The sequence below is a fragment of the Orycteropus afer genome, unplaced genomic scaffold (genome assembly GCF_000298275.1).
Source record: "Orycteropus afer afer isolate SDZICR_OR568_19922 unplaced genomic scaffold, OryAfe1.0 scaffold00013, whole genome shotgun sequence".
In the NCBI taxonomy this organism is placed as follows: Eukaryota; Metazoa; Chordata; class Mammalia; order Tubulidentata; family Orycteropodidae; genus Orycteropus; species Orycteropus afer.
The window spans coordinates 11,497,890-11,518,633 of NW_006921600.1; the positions used below are offsets into that span (position 1 = coordinate 11,497,890).

Sequence of the window (20,744 nt, forward strand, 5' to 3'; positions counted from 1 at the left end):
TAGGAATAGGCCTTGGGTTACTGCTGGTAATCCTGTCTTCCTCTTGTAAGGTTTGAGGAGGTCGGAACATGTGGCCTCCTTGCCGTTTTTGCACCCACCACTACCCTCTTCCTCTCTAATAGAAGGATAATTAAAGTACTCATTCAGTGGTTTGTTGTGAGGATTAACCAAGGCAAGAAACAGAAAGCACTTAGCAGTTTAGGGAAATGAATGTTAGTTTATTTTAACCTCTTCTAGGTTTTTAAAGTTATAAGATCAAAAAGGAACCAGATAATGAAGTAGGAGGAGAGTAGAGACTTTTCCTAAAGAAACGATAAGAAAAGTATAATTGTCCAAGTGACAGAATGGGACTCTGAGGAGATTTTAGGTTAAAAGTAGAAAAAAATTTTAAAACCTTCTTTTGTAGGATGAGGATATCTGGGCCTGTGAGATTAAGGTACTTGCCCAGAGTCACCCTGTGGAGCAAATTAGAAGGAAAGTAGGTTCTGGAGTCCAAAGTCTCAGAACCCAAGGCTTGGTCCACTCCCTGGTCCTGCCCCACCAGAGAGCACAATGAGTTGGGATGAGAAATGTATTTCTTACAATGAGTCACTGCCAAAATATTTGAAAGCCACCATTCTACTGCTCTACCAAAAGTCTTTACTATCTGTATATTCTTTATGTCTATCCAGAATAATCTTTTGGGATATATATGCAGCACATACAACCATATATATACTTATGCCTACAGATACACGTTTACTTGGATCCACAGTCAACACCCATGGAAGAAGCAGTCAAGAAATCAGACATCATATTGCACTGGGCAAAACTGCTGCAGAAGACCTCTTTAAAATGTTAAGAAGCAAAGGTGTCACTCTGAAAACTAAGGTGCACCTAACCCAAGCCATGGTATTTTCAATCACCTCATATGCATGTCAAAGCTGGATAGTGAATAAGGAAGATGGAAGAAGAGTTGAAGCTTTTGAGTTGTGGTGTTGGCGAATAATACTGAAAACACTATGGACTGCCAGAAGCACAAATAAAAAATCTGTCCTGGAAGTAGTACACCCAGAATGCTCCTTGCAAGTGAGAAGGGCCACACTTTGTATCACCTACTTTGGTCATGTGCGAAGGGATCACTCCCTGGAGAGGGATAGCATGCTTGTTAAAGTAGAGGGTAAGACCTTCAATTAGATGAATTGACACAATGGCTGCAATGATGGGCTGAAGTACAGCAAAGATTTTAGGCTGGTGCAGAACTGGGCAGTGTTTCACTCTTCTCTGAATGTTTGGTAGAATGCTCCAATGAAACTGTTTGGGCTAGGGCTTTTTTAATTTCATCTTCTTTTATTATGGGTCTGGATCTGTTCAAATTTTCTACCTTTATTTGTGTTAGTTTAGGTAGGTAGTATGTTTCTAGAAATTTGTCCATTTCTTCTACGCTTTCAAATTTGTTGAAGTACAATTTTTCATAATACTCTGTTATGATTCTTTTATCTCAGTTGGTTCTATTGTAATGTCATCTATCTCATTTCTTATTTTGATTATTTTCATATTCTCATTTTTCTATCTTTGTCAATTTGGCCAGTGCTTTGTCAATTTTATTGATCCTCTCGAACCAAATTAAGTCTTGTAGAGTTTTTCTATTGTTTTTCTGTTTTCTAGTTCATTTATTTCTGTTCTAGTCTTTATAATTGCCTTTCTCTGGTCACGGTGGACTTCTTTTGCTGCTCCTTTTCTATTGTTCAAGTTGTAGTGTTAAGCTACTGATTTTGGTCATTTCTTATTTTTTGATGTGTGTATTTATTGCTACAAGTTCTCCTCTGAGCACTGCTTTTGCTGTGTCCCAAAGGTTCAAGTATCCTGTGTTTCCATTCTCATTTGATTCTAGGAATCCTTTGTATTTTTAATTTCTTCTGTTATCCAGTGGTTTCAAGTGAGGTGTTATTCAGTTTCCACATTTTTTTTCTTTGTTCTTTCCGTTATTTCTACTTTCATAACGTTATAATCAGAGAAGATGCTTTGTATTATTTGTTTTAAAATTTATTTAAGTTTGCTTTGTTGTCTAAAACATGGTTAATTCTGGAGAATGATTCATGTGTGTTGGAGAAGAATGTGTACTGTGCTACTGTTGAGTGACATGTTCTGTACATGTCTATGAGGCCAAGTTGGTTGATTGTGTTATTTAGATCTTCTGAATCTTTGTTGTGTTTCTATCTGTTATATTCATCATCAAAAATGAGGTTAAAATCCTCTATTATTGTAGAATTGTGTATTTCTCTTTTTAATTCTGGTAGAGTTTATGTATTTTGGAACTCTGTCAATGGGTGTGTAGATATTTATTACTGCTATGTCCTTTTGGTGGACAGCCCCTTTAATATACATAATACCTTTATACAATATATAATGTCCTTTTTTGTCTTTTATAACAGATTTTGACTTAGTCTATTTAATGAGAGATTATTATTGCCACTCCTAATATCTTTTGGTTACTGTTTGCTTAATATATTTTTTTCCATCTTTTGATTTTTAATGTATTTATGTTTTTGTGTCTAAGGTGTGTCTCTTGTAGGCAACATATTTTTTTTTTTTTTTTTTAATCTATTCTGCCATTCTCTGTCTCTTGACTAGTACATTTAAACCATTTGCATTCAGTGTGATTATCAACAGATATGAATTTACCACTGTCATTCTGTTATGCTGTTGTGTCTGATGTTAGCAGTTTCTTTGTTCCACTTAATTTTCTGTGCTGAGTTCGTTTATGGATTTTCTTTTCATTTCCTTCATTGCTGTTGATTTTGTATTTGCTGACCTTTTTTATTTTCTTCTTTATTTAGTGAGTGGTTTTACTAATTTTCTTTGTAGCTACTCTAAAATTTACCTTTATCTTCCTAAGTTTAAAACAGTCTATCTTGGTATCACCTTAACTTGCTCTTCATATGAAGTTCTATAATTATACTATTTATTCTTTTTTGTTTTGAAGTTGTTGTCATTTACAGATTGACATCACTGGTTCCCTGTTCTTGGTTTTGCAACTTTATTTTGCTTTTGAGAATTCTTTACCTTGATTGGTATCTGGGTGATGCTGTCATGTGTCTTCAATTCAGGCTGTTATCTGATGTTGTTGGTTTTCCATCGAAAGGGCTCTATTTAATATTTAAGTTTGGTCTGTTTTTTACAAATGTCCTTAATTTCTGTTTATCTGGGGATGTTCTAGTTTTGCCACTATATTTGAAAGACAGTTTTGCCAGGTATAGGATTCTTGGTTGGCAAATTCTTGGCATAGGATTCTTTTCTTTTAGAGTTTTATATATGTCATCTCATTGCCTTCTTGCCTGTATGGCTTCTGCCAAGAAATCAGAGCTTGGTTTTATTGGTGCCCCTTTGCAGATGATATTTTATTTTTCACAAGCTGCTCTCAGAATTCTTTGTCTTTGATTTTGAAATTTTGATTATGATATGTCTTTGTAATTTTCTTTTGAGGTCTATCCTGACTTAAAGTCTATTTAATGAGAAATTATTATTGCCACTCCTAATATCTTTGGGTTACTGTTTGCTTAATATAATTTTTTCCATCTTTTGATTTTTAATGTATTTACGTTTTTGTGTCTAAGGTGTGTCTCTTGTAGGCAACATATCGATGGGTCATGTTTTTTACCTATTCTGCCATTCTCTGTCTCTTGACTAGTGAATTTGCGTTCAGTGTGATTATCAATAGGTATGAATTTACTGCTGTCATTCTGTTATGCTCTTTTGTGTCTGATGTTAGCAGTTTCTTTATTCCGCTTTAAGTCAAAACTGATAGACTTCAAGTCAGATCTTTTGAGTATGGGGTTCATTGAGCTTCTTCGATGGAAACCTCATCTTTCATGGTATTTGGGAAGTTTTCTGCCCATGAATTTCCCACAATGTTCTCTGTGGTTTTTATTTTTCCCCCTCTCTTTTTGTTCTGGAATTCCAGTTATGCATAAACTATTCCTCTTGGTAGTGCCTCATGTAACTCTTAGAGCTTCCTCATCATTCTTCATTCTTTTTTCTGATTGTATCTCAAACAAATCAGTATCAAGGGATTTGTCCTTTTATTTTGCTGATCCTTTCTTCCATTGATTCCATTCTACTTCTATGTCCTCTTCTAACATCTATTTCTGATATTTTGTTAATCTCCTGGATTTCTAGTTGTTATTTCTGCATGGTTTCTAATTGTCTGTTTATTATGTCATTTTATTCTTAATTTGTTTTCCTGAACTCTTCTAGGGTTTTTTGTCTATTTTCCTTGATCTCTTTGAGGATCCTATATGCAAGACTTTTGAATTCCTCAAGTTCGATTACCATTTCTTGCTTAAGAAGGCTTTTGGCCCCCCAATTGTGCTCACTTGTTTGAGTCATCATATCCTGTTTCTTCATATGATTTGTTATTGTCTTGCAGTCCAGTGAATTACTTAGTATGGCTCTTCCAGCCATGGTCTTTCTGACTCCCACCAGATGATTGGGTGGAACTATGTAAATTGAGGTACTTGTGGCCCATCAATGGGATTGAATAGCTCATTAGTAACATAAATAAGGTACATGGCACCCTTGTGGGGTGGGACCATGCAAATAAGGTGTACGTTCCTAATGTGGGGATTGGTCAGCTTTGTCATTCCACTAGGCTTAAAATGAGCCCTTCCAGAGGCAGAAAGGGGGATCTCACTGCCATCAAAACAGAAGAACAGGAGTGGAACTCATCCTTGGATCTGAAATCCTTACACAGAGCGAGAGCAGAGAAACAGTGGCAGCAGCAGCAACAGAGCTGAGAGACTGGCACAAGACAGAATGGTGGGAATGCTGGTCCATGGAGTGAGAAAGCTGAGAGCCTTTGGAAAGAAAGCTTACTGTTGGAGTGGGGCACACCTGTCAGCAGAGCTAGAAAAGCTTTGTGACATTTGTCCAAGCACAGCAAAAGCCAGGCCAAGAGACCAAGGGCCAAAGAGAGGCGTGCCTGTGGGCATGGCAAAGGTGAGGCTGTCTTGATCAAAAAATTGTATCCTGAGCATTCCTGAATCTGAACTGTAACCTGTTGCTTCTCTAATAAACCCTGTAATCATGACTATTGTCTGTGAGTTCCATTGCAATGAATTATCAAACCTAGCACAGAAGTACTGAATGCCATGGGGGAGACGACTGGTATCAGAATTGGCTTTTAAAAAAAATTTTTTTTGGAGGGTAGCAGCCTAGCAGATTTTGCCTCATAGTAATCAGCCTTGGGCTGACAGTGCCAGTGGTGATTCTCTCTCCCCCTCACAAAGTTAGAGGAGGACGTCAGAGGACATTGTCTCCATGTCCTTTTTGCATGTGTGCTATTTCTGAAGCATTAAGTTTAGTGCTAGCAGTTACTGCATTCCCTGAAGGTCAGGGTATGATGTCTCTGTATCTGCTGTGAGGGAACACTATACAAATGAATGGGGTAGGCCCACTGTGCATGCATGAATTGGCATCGCCGTAGGGGTGAGGCATCAGGGAGTTTCAGTGCAAGTGCAAATGGCCTGTAGAAAATGTTTGGGTGTGGTGTGTGTGCTCTTGAAGCCAAATGGACATTAGATGAGGGCACTAGGATCTGCTCACCATTTGGCAGAGGTGTGGCTGGAACCTATCAACATGTGATTGGCATTACTGTTGAAGTGATGTGTCTGTCCAACTGGGCAGAGGGTATAGGAATCAACCTCACTGGTTGCTGCATTGCATGCTGTGTGTGATGATCGGGGCGAGGGTGCACATGGGTCACTGGTCACCATGTAGGTGGCACAGGAACTTGTGCCACTCATCACTGGTGGGCATAGCTGCATGGGGATGGGCTGGGGAAGGTACAAGCCTCTGGTCACAGATCCAGCATGTGTGTCATGGATCACCAAGTGAGGGGGTTTACCAGGAGTGTGAGGGGGTAGGTGAAAGTGTTTCTGCAAAGTACAGCCAGCAATCAGGATCCAGCCCTAACCAAATATAGTTTGGTTGGAGAAAGGGGGCTGTCCAGAGTTTAGGTATGTGGTAGATCTCTATCTGCCACTCCAAGGATCCTCTACTCTACCAGTACCACCTGCCCTAATGATCAGGGACTACCACTGGTAAGTATTTCTGTCCCTGTTTTCTGGCTCCCACCCTCTCTATGGTCACGTGGATCCCTAAGGTTCTTGCCTGCCTTCCGGAACTTTCCCTCCTTAGATCTAACAATTTATGCTCTGCTCACCTTGCTACACTCTGAGTTTGTCTGCACAGTATCTCTGTCTACTATTGAGGGTTCTTTGAAGTTGCCTTCCCATGCTCCTCACCCAGGAATACTGCTGGCTTTGTCTCAATAGGGCTACACCATGCTGGGCCAGCTAGTAGGGCACCTACAGTCCATAAATCCCCTGATTTACTGTTTTCATTAAATTTCTCCTTCTCTTCAGTGTCTGATCCAATTCCTCACCCTTCTGTTTGCTGTTCTGGGTGCCTAGATTGTCATCTGTAACTATTTCACTTGGTTTCTCAGGTCTTTGGTGCAGGAGGATAGCAAGGTATGTGTGACTAACTCACCATCTTGGGCCACTCTCTTAACATTAAGTTTTAAACCAGTTGCTGTCAAGTCAATTCTGACTCACGGTGAGCACATGTGTGTCAGAGGAGAACTGTGCTCCACAGGGTTTTCAATGGCTGGTTTTTCAGAAGCAGATCAACAGGCCGTTCTTCCAAAGCACCTCTGGATGGACTCAAACCTCCAACCTTTTGTTTAGCATCCAAGTACATTTGTACTACCCAGCGACCCCAATGTTAAGTTTTATGAGGGACAAAAGCAAGTCCAATCCTGTTCCCATTAGCACAGATTCCAAGAAGAGCTCGTGAGTGGGAGAGGGCCCATATGGAAGAAGCCTGGAATGAGCGGAGAAATTCCATTTACTAAGAATAACCCTGAAGCCCAGAGGGCCCTTGGACAAGCTCAAAGTCCAAGTTACCCAAATCAAACTCCAGAAGTTAAATTACATTTCTTGTCACGCCCACATTCTATCTTCTTCTTAGACTGAACCAAAATCCCCTTGGAACAAATCACTGTCTGGAGGGATGGAGAGTAAGTTCTTGGTTGTTGGCTTTTTTTGTACAGATCAGAGACAGTATTGCCTGTTCCACCTCTATTACTTACTAGCTCAGATGAGGGCTATTACCTGAGTAAAGGTGTTGCATCCTAGCCTAGCCTCTCACTGCACAAATGACTTAACTTCCTTGTGCCTTGCTCCCCATCTGAAAAATGGGGATGATAATAACAGCACCTACCTCATGGGGTTGTCAAGATTAAATTAGTTAATGGTTTAAAGTGGTTAGGAAAATGCTTGACACACAATAAGTTCTAATTGTTAAATAAATATACCTGGTTCCGTTAGGCGGCACAGTTTGCACTCACCTACTAACCTAAAGGTTGGTACTTCAAAACACCAACAGCACCATGGAAGAAAGGCCTGACGATCTGCTCCCAAAAAAGGTCACAGCCAAGAAAACCTACTCCGTAACAAGAGGGGTTCACAAGTCAGAATAAACTCAATGGCAATAGGCTTCTTTTCCATGTTGTTGTTGTTCCAGGCCCAGAAATCATGCTGAGGCAAGGGGGTGACCCTCCTAGCATTTGGTTTCTTGCAATGCAAAAAAGGCAGAAAACATATTCTGAGGGTGGTAAAAATCTGTCTTACACTTGGAGAGCAGAGAATGACATTCCCCCAGGGCAGAGACTAATCTGCTAATTCACCCCAAAGCAAATCCCTTCCCAACATCTCCTTTTCTCAATAAGCCAGTCCTTCCCCCAACCTTTTCCTCTACCACAAAGGCTGAGGTAAAAGTTACTCATCTGCCATTTCTTCTCTCCCACTGGGGAACATTCATTCTGAAGGCACCAAGTCTAACATGCAGGCTAGACATCAGCAGTAAAGAAGGGACACTCCTGTCACCCCAAGTCCTAACACACATGTACGTATTTGAATGGAGAACAATGGCCAAGTTCCAGAGTGGCTTGTGCTTTATATTGGTTTTCAATTCTAAAAGCTTAATGTGAGGATAAGGAATGTTACCATTTGATCATGTGGCCTGGGCTGGGTCCTCAGTGGTACATGCTGGTTACCAGAGACCTAAGTCAGGCACAACTACTCTATGTTAACTATAATTAAAGGGAGATCAAGGAAATTCATGATTACTGATAGCTATTGGTATCAGTAAGGAGTCCTGGTGGCACAGTGATTAAGCTACTCCTCGGAAGGAAGGTTGGGCAATCTACTTCCATAGTGATACTGCCTCAAAAACCCAAGGAGGGGTTGCTATGAGTCTGGTCCGACTCGACGGCACATAGCAACAGAAAGGTAGGTGGTTGGAACCCACCAGCTACTCTGCAGAAGAAAGATGTAACAGTCTACTTCTGTAAGGATCACAGTCTGAGAACCCTACAGGGCAGTTCTACTCTATCCTACAGGGTCGCTATGAGTTCGAATCAACTTGATGGCAATGGGCTTGGGTTTTTCTGTTTGTTTTTAACTGGTTAGGTACTTTGCATACTGTCTTAGTTACCTAGTGCTGCTATAACAGAAATACCACAAGTGGACGGCTTTAACAAACAGAAATTCATTCTCTCACAGTTTAGGAGGCTGGAAGTCCAAATTCAGGGTGCTAGCTCCATGGGAAGGAGCTCTGGTAGCATAGTGCCTAAGGCACTTGACTCTTCACCAGAAGGCTGGCGGTTCAAACCCACCAGCCACTCCTCGGAAGGAAGGTTGGGCAATCCTACTTCCGTAGTGATACGCCTCGGAAACCCAAGGAGGGGTCGCTATGAATCGGGGCCGACTCGACAGCAAACAACAACAACAAGAGCTCCATGGGAAGACTTTCTCTCTCTGTCAGCTCTGGGCGAAGATCCTTGTCATCAGTTTTCCCCTGGGTCTAAGAGCTTCTCAGCACAGAGACTCTAGGCCCAAAGGACTCTCTCTGCTCCCAGCTCTTCTTTCTTGGTGGTAAGAGGGCCTTCTTCTCTCCACACTTCACTCTCCTTTTATTTCTTGTAAGATAAAAGGTAATGCAGGCCACACCCCAGGGAAACTCCCCTTATATCGGATAAGGGCTGTTACCTGAGTAAAGGTGTTGCATACTAGCCTAATCCTCTCCTAACTGATTGGCTGATCACAATAGATCACGGAGGAGGATTACATCATTACGTAACTGCAAATGAGAGTCATAGTCCAGCCAAGTTCACATATATTTTGGGGGTGAGGAGGGACATAATTCAATTCATAACACATATATTAAAAATGTTTATTTATGTTTATGTATAGCAGCCAGTTGCCTGGCAAGTCAATTCTGACTCATGGAAACCCCATGTGTGACTGAGTAGAACTATGCTCCATAGGGTTTGCAATGGTTGATATTTTGGAAGGGTATCACCTGGCCTTTCTTCTGAAGCACCTCTGGGCAGGCTTGAACCTTCAGTCTTTGGATTAGCAGCAGAGTGTGTGAACCCTTTACACCACCCAAGGATCCATATATGCTACTTACTTAGTTTTTATAATGATGTTGTGAGGAAGTTTTCATTTATTCATTTTATAGATGAAGAAACTGAGACTTGGCATTTAAATAATGTTGTCACCATAAAGATAATGTTCTATCCACTTCTGGTGAGTAGCAACTGGGGTCTTAAAAGCTTATGAGTAACCATCTAAGGTGCAAACTATTGATCTCTCCTCTGTCTGGAGCAAAGAAGAGTAAAGAAAATCAAAGATACATGAAAACAATTAGTCCCAAGGACTAATGGTCCATGCAAACCTCAGCTTCCACAACCCTGAGACCAGAAGAACTAGATGGTGCCCAGCTACCATATCTAGCTGCTCTGAAAGGGATCACAATAGAAGGTATTGGATAAAGTTGGAGAAAAATGTGGAACAAAATTCAAAACAATAAAAAAGACCAGGCTTACTAAGTCTGATAGAGACTGCTGGAACCCCTGAGACTATGGTCCTTAGATACCCTTCAAGCTTGGAGCCAAACTCACCCCTGTGGCTCAACTTTCAGCCAAACGATTAGTAAGGATTAATAAGCCTAAAAGGTGAACAGTAACACCAGAAAGGTACGTACTCCTTAGAACAACCAATCATACCAGATCAAGAGGGAAGCACTTGCTCAAGGATTAAACTCAGAAAGCAGGAAGGGATAGGAAAGAAGGACAAAAACAAATGGTAAACGAGGAGGAAGCAGGAAAAGACTGCAGTCAGTGTGACAAATCAAAATGTGCAGAAACTGTTGAATGGAAAATCAATTTTCTCTGTAAACTTTTACCCAAATCACAATAAAAAGTTAAGCAAGTAAATTTTGCCAAAGATTTCTCTGCTAGTGAATAAAAAGCCAGGATTTGGACTCATCCTTATCCGATTCTAAAGCCTGATTTTTCCTCATTGGAAACTTGAACACCACTCTTTGATCTATAATTTGCAAACAAACAGTAAAATCCTGCTATGATAACAGGTAATAAAACAAGGCTAAAGCTACCAATAAAGGTGTACAATCCCTATCTCTAGGAGCTCTGGTAGCATAGTGCCTAAGGCACTTGACTGCTAACCAGAAGGCTGGCGGTTCAAACCCACCAGCCACTCCTCGGAAGGAAGATGGGGCAATCTACTTCCGTAATGATACTGCCTCGGAAACCCAAGGAGGGGTCGCTATGAGTCGGGTTTGACTCGACGGCACATAACAACAACAACAACATTCTTTGTTATCAAAATCTATCTATCTTATTGGTTCTGTTCCTCTGGTAGAATCCTCACTGTCTATAAGCATCTTACAGATTTAAAAAATTTGATAAAGATTGTTGTATAGTTGAGTCAATTCCAACTCATAGTGACCCCATGTGACAGAGTACTGCCCTTTAGGGTTTTCTGGGTAGGCTATAAATTTTATGGGAGCAGATCACCAGGTCTTTTCTCCAGAGCTACTGGATGGGTTCAAACCACTAACCTTTTGGTTAGCAACCAAGCTCTTAACTCTTGTGCCACCAGAGCACCTTCTGTAAAGATACAGCCAAGAAAACCGTACGGAGCACAGGTCTACTCTATGGCACATGGGGTTGCTGTGAGTCAGCGGCTGACTCCATGGCAGCGAAGAACAACTAACAATAACACAGACATGCTCAGGGCTCCACCCACTAATCAACAGTTAGCTTAACCTGTTTCCATCTCAAGCTTCTGTCTCTCCTTCCCTTAATGACCAAACTTCTTTTTTTTTTTTTTTTCTAAATTTTTCTTGTGATTTGGGTGAAAGTTTACAGAGCAAATTCACTTTCCATACAACAGCTCACATACACTTTGTCTCATGACAGTGACTGCAATTTCCCACAACGCAACAGCTGCCCTTCCACTTTCTCCCCATAGTTACCTCTTCCATGTGTCCTCCCCTCTAATGCTCTCCTGCTCGCCCCCAGCTGTCTCCCCATGATTGATCTCTCCAAGGAGTGTATCTACCTAATGTAAATGTTCAGCTGATATGCCTGTCTTCTGCTTGGCTGCAAGCCACTAGGGGCCACAGCCTCAGGGGTTCCACCAGGCTCTATCAGACTAGCAAACCTGGTCACCCCCCCTTTTTTCTTTTTTTTTATGATTTTGAATTTTGTTCCACATTGTTCTCCCACTCTATCCAGGATCTCCTACACAGATCCCCCTCCGAGTGGTTGACAGTGGTGGCCAGGCACCATCTAGTTCTTCTGGTCTCATAGTCATAGAGGCTGAGGATCGCATGGTGTACCAGTCACTTGGACTAATTATATCTGTGTGTCTTTGGTTTTCTGCATTCTTCTTTGCTCTGAACGAAGAGAGACCCATCATTGCATCTAGATGGCCACTTGCAAGCTATTAAGATCCCAGTCACTACTCACCAAAATAGGATGTGGAACAATGTTTTGTGTAGTATGTTATGCCAATTGAGCTTGATGTTCCCTGCAACCATGGTCCTGAGCCCACAGGTCCAACTATTTGCTCCCTCTGGGTAGCTGGCTGTGGCCAAGAAGTGACTACAACTTTGTCCTTTTACAAATACACTTGTAGAAACATTGTCTGCCAACCCTATATATGATAACCAAACTTCTTAAAAAAGCAGGCCACACTCACTTTCTTGGATTCCATAATTCTTGGTTACCCTTAAGAACACTACTCTCTCAAAATACAAATGAAGCTGATGAGAGCCTGTTACTATCATGAGGGAAGCCTCACCTACACTCCAAAGGCCCGTTACATATTATCATGAGGGTCACTTTACCTATATTCCATCCTTTTAGCTTAATCACTTTATTTGTTTGTTTTTACAGAAGTAGCGCATGATGAGCCAGGAAAGGAACACAGGCAGAGTGACCAGGACAAACAGGACCTGACCCAAGTTGGCAAAGTCCTGATGACTTATGCCAGTGCAGCGGGACCAACTGCTCTCTTCAGATGATCTAGGAGGAACCATGAACTACTCTGTGCTGGAAGGAAATGTAATATTAGGGGTCTAATCCAAGAGGGATAAAATTAAGAATCAAGGGGTCCATTGGCCACTTCCAGCCTCCAGCCTGAGCCTGCCCCTGATAATTATTAGATTTTTCCAGAAATAAGTTGAATATGTGTAACTTCCCCTTTCTTGAACCCTACAAAAGCTATACCCTAACCCTCGAGCTGAGAGTCAGATTTGAGCATGGCCCCTATCTCCTTAACCTCTGCATGGTAATAAAATCACTTTCTCTTTCATCAAAACCTGGTTTGTCCTATCTCCTGGCCATTACAGCACACCAGCAGGGACCCACTTTGGTCTAGCTTCACAAAGTGTTATGCAAACTAACTTATCAATAATATTAATATCAAAAACAAAACAAAAAACCTGGCATGGCTGCTATACCTTCAATTTTGACAGCTAGGAGGGAGGGAAACCACCCCCACATTTGAAAATTCACTAGAAAGACTCATGGATCTCAGAATATAGTTGTACTAAAGGCTAAAATTTATTACAGAGACTAGTAAACCACTCCTCCGAAGGAAGACTGGGCAATCTACTTCAGTAGAGACACTGGCTCGGAAACCCAAGGAGGTGTCTCTATGAGTTGGGATCGACTTGACAGCAGTGAGGCTTGAGTTTAGTAAGGATACACAATCAGATCATAAGGGAAAAACACACAAGCAGAGTCTGAAAGATTCCATGTGAGGCTGCTTCATGCTCTCTCCCGCCCATGAAGGGTCACAAAAAGGGCACTCTTCCCCCCCCAGTAACAAAAAAACGGTGCAATGTTTCTGTCCAGGGAAATTCATTAGAGATTCAGAGCCCAGTTTTTAGTTGAGATCTAGTCACACTTTCTGCCTAACACATAAGGCATTCAACATAAACCAGACTGAACAAACAGCCTAGGAATAGTGAGCCACCCTTATCAGTTAAGGAAAAGCAGGAATACTCTAGAAATATAGATGTGCACCAAGGGCCCACCCTACAAGCAGTCCTTTCTAAGGTGAGCAGATTCAAGCCTGCTATGTTAACTCTTCTGCACCATCTGGCTCCTCCTGTCCCCCTAAAAGATGTCCCTTAACATCCAGTCACAACCCTATCATGTCTCCCTCCTTCCATGTTCTCTTCCTCTCATGGTTCTAACCAATCTCTCCCTACAAGTGATGCCTAAACTAGAATCACAACTTTGCAATTCAGATCCACCTCATGCCTGTTCTCTCAATGGTAATGGAGTCCAAGCTAGAGTGTTGTGTGAGATTTCCAAAATTTGAGATGCCTGACTCAAGCGTAAGAAAGATCAACCCAACTCCATCTTGGCTTTTGCTTATTTCCCTTACAACCCATCACGCCATTAGACAGACTGAAGAACATAACAAAAGATTTCCCCTGCAACTGACAAATCCTTAGACATAACAAAGGAAATGGTTTTTCTCTATGGTTAAACTAAAGATATGGAAAAAATCCTCCTAAGAGAGGGTCTTGACCCCAAGATCCCTATCAGAAATCCCCTCAGCAGTCCTCAGGAAATGTTTCAAGATAATTACCATAAGACCACCCTGCCAAACCCACCCTTACTGACATATTTAAACTTACCAATCTAAATAGTCCAACTAATCCAAAAAGCCCACATTCCTGTTCACAACCAATCACTGTAAAGCACCACTCCTTTAGGGCTCTCCAGCCTTCAGCTTCCTTGATTTTGCAACCTCTAATCAAAATGTTTTATCTTTAGTTCTTGATATTACCTCATAAAAATGCCTGTTACACCTCCATTTTGGAGCCTTTGATTTCACTTTGTGAACTGTTTTGAGCCTTCAATAAATGTCTTTGCTTTCATTTTAACAGAGTACATGGATTTCTTACTTGTTGACAGTTTTAACAAAGAAAATACAGGATCCCTTCTCGGATCTACTACTAAGCGGTGGCATGCCTCAGGACTAGGTCCTAAGAACCCTAGGAAGAGGTGGTTGTGAAGGGTTTTCTGGGCAACTTCAGACTACTGTCAAATGGGGGAGGTGGAGCTGTCTTTGTCTCTAACCTCTGACCTCCCCTCTACCCCAACCCGAAGGTAACTCAGCTGGTTCACCCCAAGGGCACTAAAACTGTGTTAGAGGAATCAGCAGCGGAGGGACACATAAGTGCAGCAAAGCTACGAGCAGGGAACTCCTGCATGATCCCTGGACCTATCCCAATTCCCACCTATGCCTGAGAGTAGGCATTTTATTACGAACACTAGATTCAGCTTTGCTTCTTTCCTCCTTCCACCCCCACTACCTCCACTAACTAGGCTAAAGTGATGCACCAGTTGGTGCTAGTATTAAATACAAAAAATGTTCTGAGGTTCATATATAGACCACCAACCAAAAGGAATCTATCTCAGTGGGGCAGCCCCTGGAAAAAGAAAGGGAAAGTGCGGGGGAGGGAGAGTGGGGCTTTCTTGGTGGTGGCGGGATTGTAAGGACTCGCCCTTATGCCTAAACCACTGAGGACTGGAAAGAGGAGGCCCAGCAGGCCTAGACCAGGGTCTCGCAGCAGCAGCCGCTCCGAGCCCGGGAGAGGGCGCCCCCGCGGGCCGCGCCTCCCTGGAAGGCCCCGCCGCGGCAGCTTCCCAGGTCCCAGCCTTCCTCAACTCAAGGTTTTGCACTGCCCTGGGTTACTACGTGTGTCACCCCCGAACGCAGCCAGCTGCGGGGCCCCGCCTACCTCCTCCCCGGAATAGCGGGCCAGCTCCTCCTCCGTGAAGAGGCGCACCGGCGGCCCTCGCTCGGCGGGGCGCGGTGTCTGCCCAGCTCCCGCCGCGGGGAGCCCGGAGGCCAGCGCCAAAACCAGGACCAACACTGCCAGCGGCCGTAGCCGCCACCCCGGCACGGGGGCCGCCATGGTGAGCTCGCCGAGCAGGGCGAGGGGCAGCCTCGGCGGCGGGCGGAGCCCGTGCCCTCCGGTCCAGCAGTTTCGGAAACCCGCCCCGCGCGCGCCTGGAGGCCGCGGGCCGCCAATGAGGCTTCCGCGTGCCTTCTACTCTCCAATGCCCTGCGAGGCAGGTTGGGCCTGTGAGGAGCGCCCAGCTAGTCACCCTGCTAAGCTACTGGCTGAAAGTTGGGCGATAAACTATATTACAGCATTTCATTGAGTAGTTACATTCATGATGCACCCCAGACTTCTAGCACTTTAGGATGGTTTATTCATGAGTCCCCAACTTTACTGATTCAAGTTCATTTTTGGCTGATATTCCCACCCCCCATCGTGTTTAAATTTTAGGTCCTAAAGGGGATATTTGCAAATTGTGGGAAACAGCTTCCAGACTTGTCCCTAAATAATAGCTAACATTCGTGTAAGTCTCCGTTCATTACTTTATCCAACAAATATATTTTGAGGGCCTCTTTGTGCCAAGTCAACTGGGAACATATGCTGAGCAAGACAAAGATCCACTCATATGGAGCTTACATCCCATGGGCAAGATAAAACAGCAAGTAAGGTAAAACATATGTTAGATGTGATAAATAAATACTAAAAAAAAAAAAAAAAAAGCAAGGAAAAGGGATAGAGATTATTATTGAGTATTGCTCTTCTCCTGGGTATCCCATGGTAACTCACTTCCTCCTTCAGGTCTTTCCCCAAATCTCACCTTACCAGCAATGACTTCTCTGAGCACTCTTTTTAACAGCAAACTCCACTGGCAGCACATCCACTACCCTGCTTTATTTTTCTCCCTAGCACAGATGGCCTTCTGACATTCGTTTATTTTCAGTCTACCCTCTCTAGAATGTGAACTCCATGAAGGCAGGACTCGTGTGTTTTTTATTCACTGCTATATCAGGAGCTCTGGTAGCGCAGTGCCTAAGGCACTTGACTGCTAACCAGTCAGTTTTGCACTTGACTGTTCAAACCCACCATCCACTCCTCCAAAGGAAGATGGGGCAATCTACTTCCATAGATGAAAAAGGCTGAGAAGCAATCCTGAAGAAATCCAGTAATTAGCAACAACAGGAAGCCACCATCCTGCCAGGTAAAGGGAGGAAATGGTGTTACTAGAGTCCAGGGGTCTTGGCTGGCTGTAGCTAACCAGTTGCCATGGTTAGCTTCATGATTCTGACTCATGGTGACCCCATATGTGTCCAAGTAGGACTGTGCTCCATAGGGTTTTCAGTGGCTGATTTTTTGGCAGTAGATCGCCAGGACTTTCTTCTGAGGCACCTCTTGGTGGATTCGAGCCTCCAACTTTTCTGTTAGTAGCAGAGTATGTTAAACCTTTGGACCACACAGGGACTCCCGGCTAAAGGCAGGACCATGAAAAGCCTTTGCACCAGCCGTCTAAGATGCAACAATGTTGTCTCTCCTCATCTGGAGTAAAGAAGAATGAAGAAAACCAAAGACACATGGGAACAATTAGTCCAACAGACTAGTGGACTATTCGAATCTCAGCCTACATGACCCAGAGACCAGAAGAACTAGATGGTGGTGCCTGGCTACCACTGTCAGCTACTCAGAAAGGAATCAAAATAGGAGATCCTGGTTAGAGTGGGAGAAAAATATGGAGCAAAACTCAAAATCATAAAAAAGACCAGGCTTACTGGTCTGATAGAGATTGATGAAACCCATGAGTCTATGGCCCCTAGTCACCCTTCAGGCCTTGAATTGAACTCATTCCTGTGGTGTCCAGCCAAACAATAGACAGGCCTATGAGGTACCAAGGAGCTCTGGTAGCATAGTGGCTAAAGCACTTGACTGCTAACCAGAAGGCCGGCTGTTCAAACCCACCAACCACTCCTCGGAAGGAAGGTTGGGCAATCCTACTTCCGTAGTGATACTGCCTCAGAAACCCAAGGAGGGGTCGTTATGAGTCGGGGCCGACTCGACGGCACATAACAACAACAACAACAACATGAGGTACCAGGTAGGTACACTCCTTAGAACAATCAACTATGGGAGATCAAAAGGGCAGTATTTGCACAGGGAGATAGCTCAAGGGGCAGGAATGCATAGGAAAGAAAACACAGGGGAAAGGTAACCACAGGGAAGAAGTGGGAAGAGAGCTGTTATAGTATGGGGATTGCAATCAATGTCATGAAACAAAATGTATATTAATTGCTGTATGAAAATGAATTTGCTCTGTAAACTTTCACCCAAATCACAATTAAAAACAAACAAATGATAAAAAGCCCTTGCACCAGGGCCTGGAGTGGAGTCATGGAGAGAAGCTACTAGACACAGAGAACAAGGGAAAGAAAAATCCTGCCCTCTCCCTTGCCCTGACCTCCTCTCATCTCCCTGCAAGTACTTCCTCTTGACCGAACTCAGCAGAAACCCAGCCTGCAGAGCCAGTCCCTACAACCCAGAGCTGAGAAGAGGAAAGCAAGGACTGGCTGGACCCAGGCTCAACACAAAACAGCCTCTGCAATCTGGCCTGTACCTACTTCTCTTACTCTGTCTCCTATATGCCCTCCCATCACTCTCTCCCCTCAGCTCCACTGCCTTCTGCTTATGTTTCAACCTGGGCCTTTGTAATTGCTGTACTAGTTCCCTATGCCTGGGGTACAAGTCATCATGTGTGGGCTCCTTCTTATCATTTAGATCTCAACTCAAGATAACTCTCATCATGAGGCCTCTATTGACCCTCTAAGATAAATTAGTCTCCCTCATCCCCTCACAAGAAATATATCAGACAGTGTTTCACTGCTATTCATAAGGTTTTCACTGGTCAATTCTTTCAGAAGTGGAAAGCCCTGCCTTCCAAATCTGTCTTAGTGTGGAAGCTCTGCTGAAACCTGTCCACCATGACTCTGCTGGCATTTGAAATGCAGGTGGCATAGCCTCCAACTTCACAGCAACACACAAGCCACTGCAGTACAACAAACTGCACATGAAAGCTGGAAAATGAATAAGAACACTGAAGAAGAGTTGATGCTGCCAGAAGAACGAACAAATCTGTCCTGGAGGAAGTGCAGCAGGAATGCTCCTTGGAAGGGAGAATGGCCAGACTTTGTCTCACCTACTTTGGTCATGTTGTCAGAAGGGACCATTCCCTGGAGAAGGATATCATACTCAGTAAAGTGGAGAGTAGGTGAAAAAGGGGAAGACCTACAATGAGATGGATTGACGCAGTGGCTGCAACGAAGGGCTTGGGTAATAGCAAGGATTGTGAGACTGGCATAGGACCAGGGAGTGTTTTGTTCTGTTGTACATAGGGTCTCTATGAGTAGGAGTGGCACCTAACAACACAACAACCCCCTCACAATGGCCCTATCACTATCACATTTCCTGTTTTATTTTCTTTAGAGATCTTATCACTATAAGATATTATTTTGTTCATTTATTTATTCTACAAACTATTTGCATACCTAGTGCCAGGTACTGTTGAAGGCCTTGGGATATAGCAGTGAACAAAACATACAAGAGCCCTGCCTTCATGGAGTTTACATTCTAGAGAAGGTGGACTGAAAATAAATGAATGTCAGAAGGTCATCTGTGTTAGGGAGAAGAATAAAACAGGGTAGAGGATGTGCTGCCAGTGGGGTTAGCTGTTTAAATAGGGTGCTCAGAGAAGTCATTACTGATAAGGTGAGATTCGGGGAAAGACCTGAAGAAGGAAGTGAGTTACATGGGATACCCAGGAGAAGAGCATTCCAGACACAGGGAACGTCAGTGCAAAGTTTCTTAGGTCACCATGTGCTCAGCATGATGGAACTGAGTGAGGCAAATAGGAGTAAGAGGAAATGTTGGGGGTGGGGTAGATCCTACAGGATCTCATAGACCTTTGCAGGGGTTGAAGTAGAGGAGTGACATGATTTGTGTCTTAGTTATCCAGTGCTGCTATAACAGAGATATCACAAGTGGGTGTTTATTATTATTATTATTATTATTGTGCTTTGGGTTAAGATTTACAGAGGAAATTCACTTTCCATACAACAGTTCACATACACTTTGTCTCATGACATTGACCACAATTTACCACAATGCAACAGCTCCCCTCCCACTTCCTCCCAATAATTACCTCTTCCCTGTGTCCATCCCTCCATGCCCTCTTGGCCCCTGAGCTGTCTCCTGGTGCATGAGCAGCCTTTCTTTCTCCCATGATTGTTCTCTCCAAGGAGTGTATCTACCGCAGGTAAATGTTCACCTTATATGCCTGACTTTTGCTTGGCTGGAAGCCACAGGTGTGGATTCAATTCCAGACCTGAAGGGCGGCTAGGGGCCATAGTCTCCTTGGTTCCACCAGGCTCTGTCGGACCAGGAAACATGGTTCCCCCCCCCCTTTTTTTTTCCTCCAAATAATTTTGAGTTTTGTCCACATTGTTCTCCCTCTCTATCCAGGATCTCCTATGTAGACCCCTTCCAAGTGGTTGACATTTGTAGCCAGGCACCATCTAGTTCTTCTGGTCTCATACTCGTATAGGCTACAAATTGGATGGTTTACCAGTCGCTAGGACTAATTGTTTCCATGAATTTTTGGTTTTCTTCATTCTTCTTTGTTCTGGATGTGGAGAGACCCATTGTTGCATCTAGATGGCAGCTTGCAAGCTTTTAAGATCCCAGTCGCTACTCAATAAAGTAGGAGGTGGAACAACGTTTTGTGTAGTATGTTATGCCAGTTGAGATTGATGTCCCCTGCGACTATGGTTCCGAGCCCACAGGTTCAACTACTCAGTTGCTCTGGGTAGCTGGCTGTGACCAAGCAGTGACTACCATCTTGCCTCTTGTCAGCTCTACTATACACCTGGGAATTCAGATCATACATATAAACTTATAGGATCATTGTCTGCCAACCCTATATATACATGGTCTTGGGTACACTCCCTGCTTCATAGACATGCCTAATAGTTCAGCCTGTTCACCCATCTATCCACACGTATATCCACGTTTGCCTTCACTGACAACACAATACTGTATGTGCAAAGGGTTCATCTTTGTTTTGTTGTCTGTACCTCCCATGTACCTCTCTATGTCTTTCTCTTCCTCAATACCACCATATTGATCACTCACATTAGGTATATTGCCCTTCTCTTCACCCAAATCAATACTGATCTCTATCTATCTGTGTTCCTTCCCCTCCCCTCCCACCTCTGGTAACCAACAAAGAAAATTTCCTTCCATAGATAAACCTTTCCTTGACTTTTACAATAACGGATTAATACAATATTTGTCCTTTTGTGATTGACTTACTTCACTCAAAATAATGTCCTCCAAGTTCATCCACGTTATGTGGTGTTTTGCAGATTCTACATTATTCTTTAGCGTTGCATAGTATTCCATTGTGTGTATGTACCATAGTT

At 43.2% G+C, this 20,744-nt stretch overlaps 1 protein-coding gene across 1 annotated transcript in view; it reads right to left on the minus strand.

The window, feature by feature from the left end:
• Positions 1-15,354, minus strand: part of LOC103207211 (neudesin) — a 26,086-nt gene extending 10,732 nt beyond the window's left edge. The window contains exon 1 of the mRNA XM_007952777.2: positions 15,178-15,354. Within this exon, the coding sequence (XP_007950968.1) occupies positions 15,178-15,354 (177 nt within the window). The remainder of the gene's footprint in view (positions 1-15,177) is intronic.
• Positions 15,355-20,744: the final 5,390 nt, after the last annotated feature.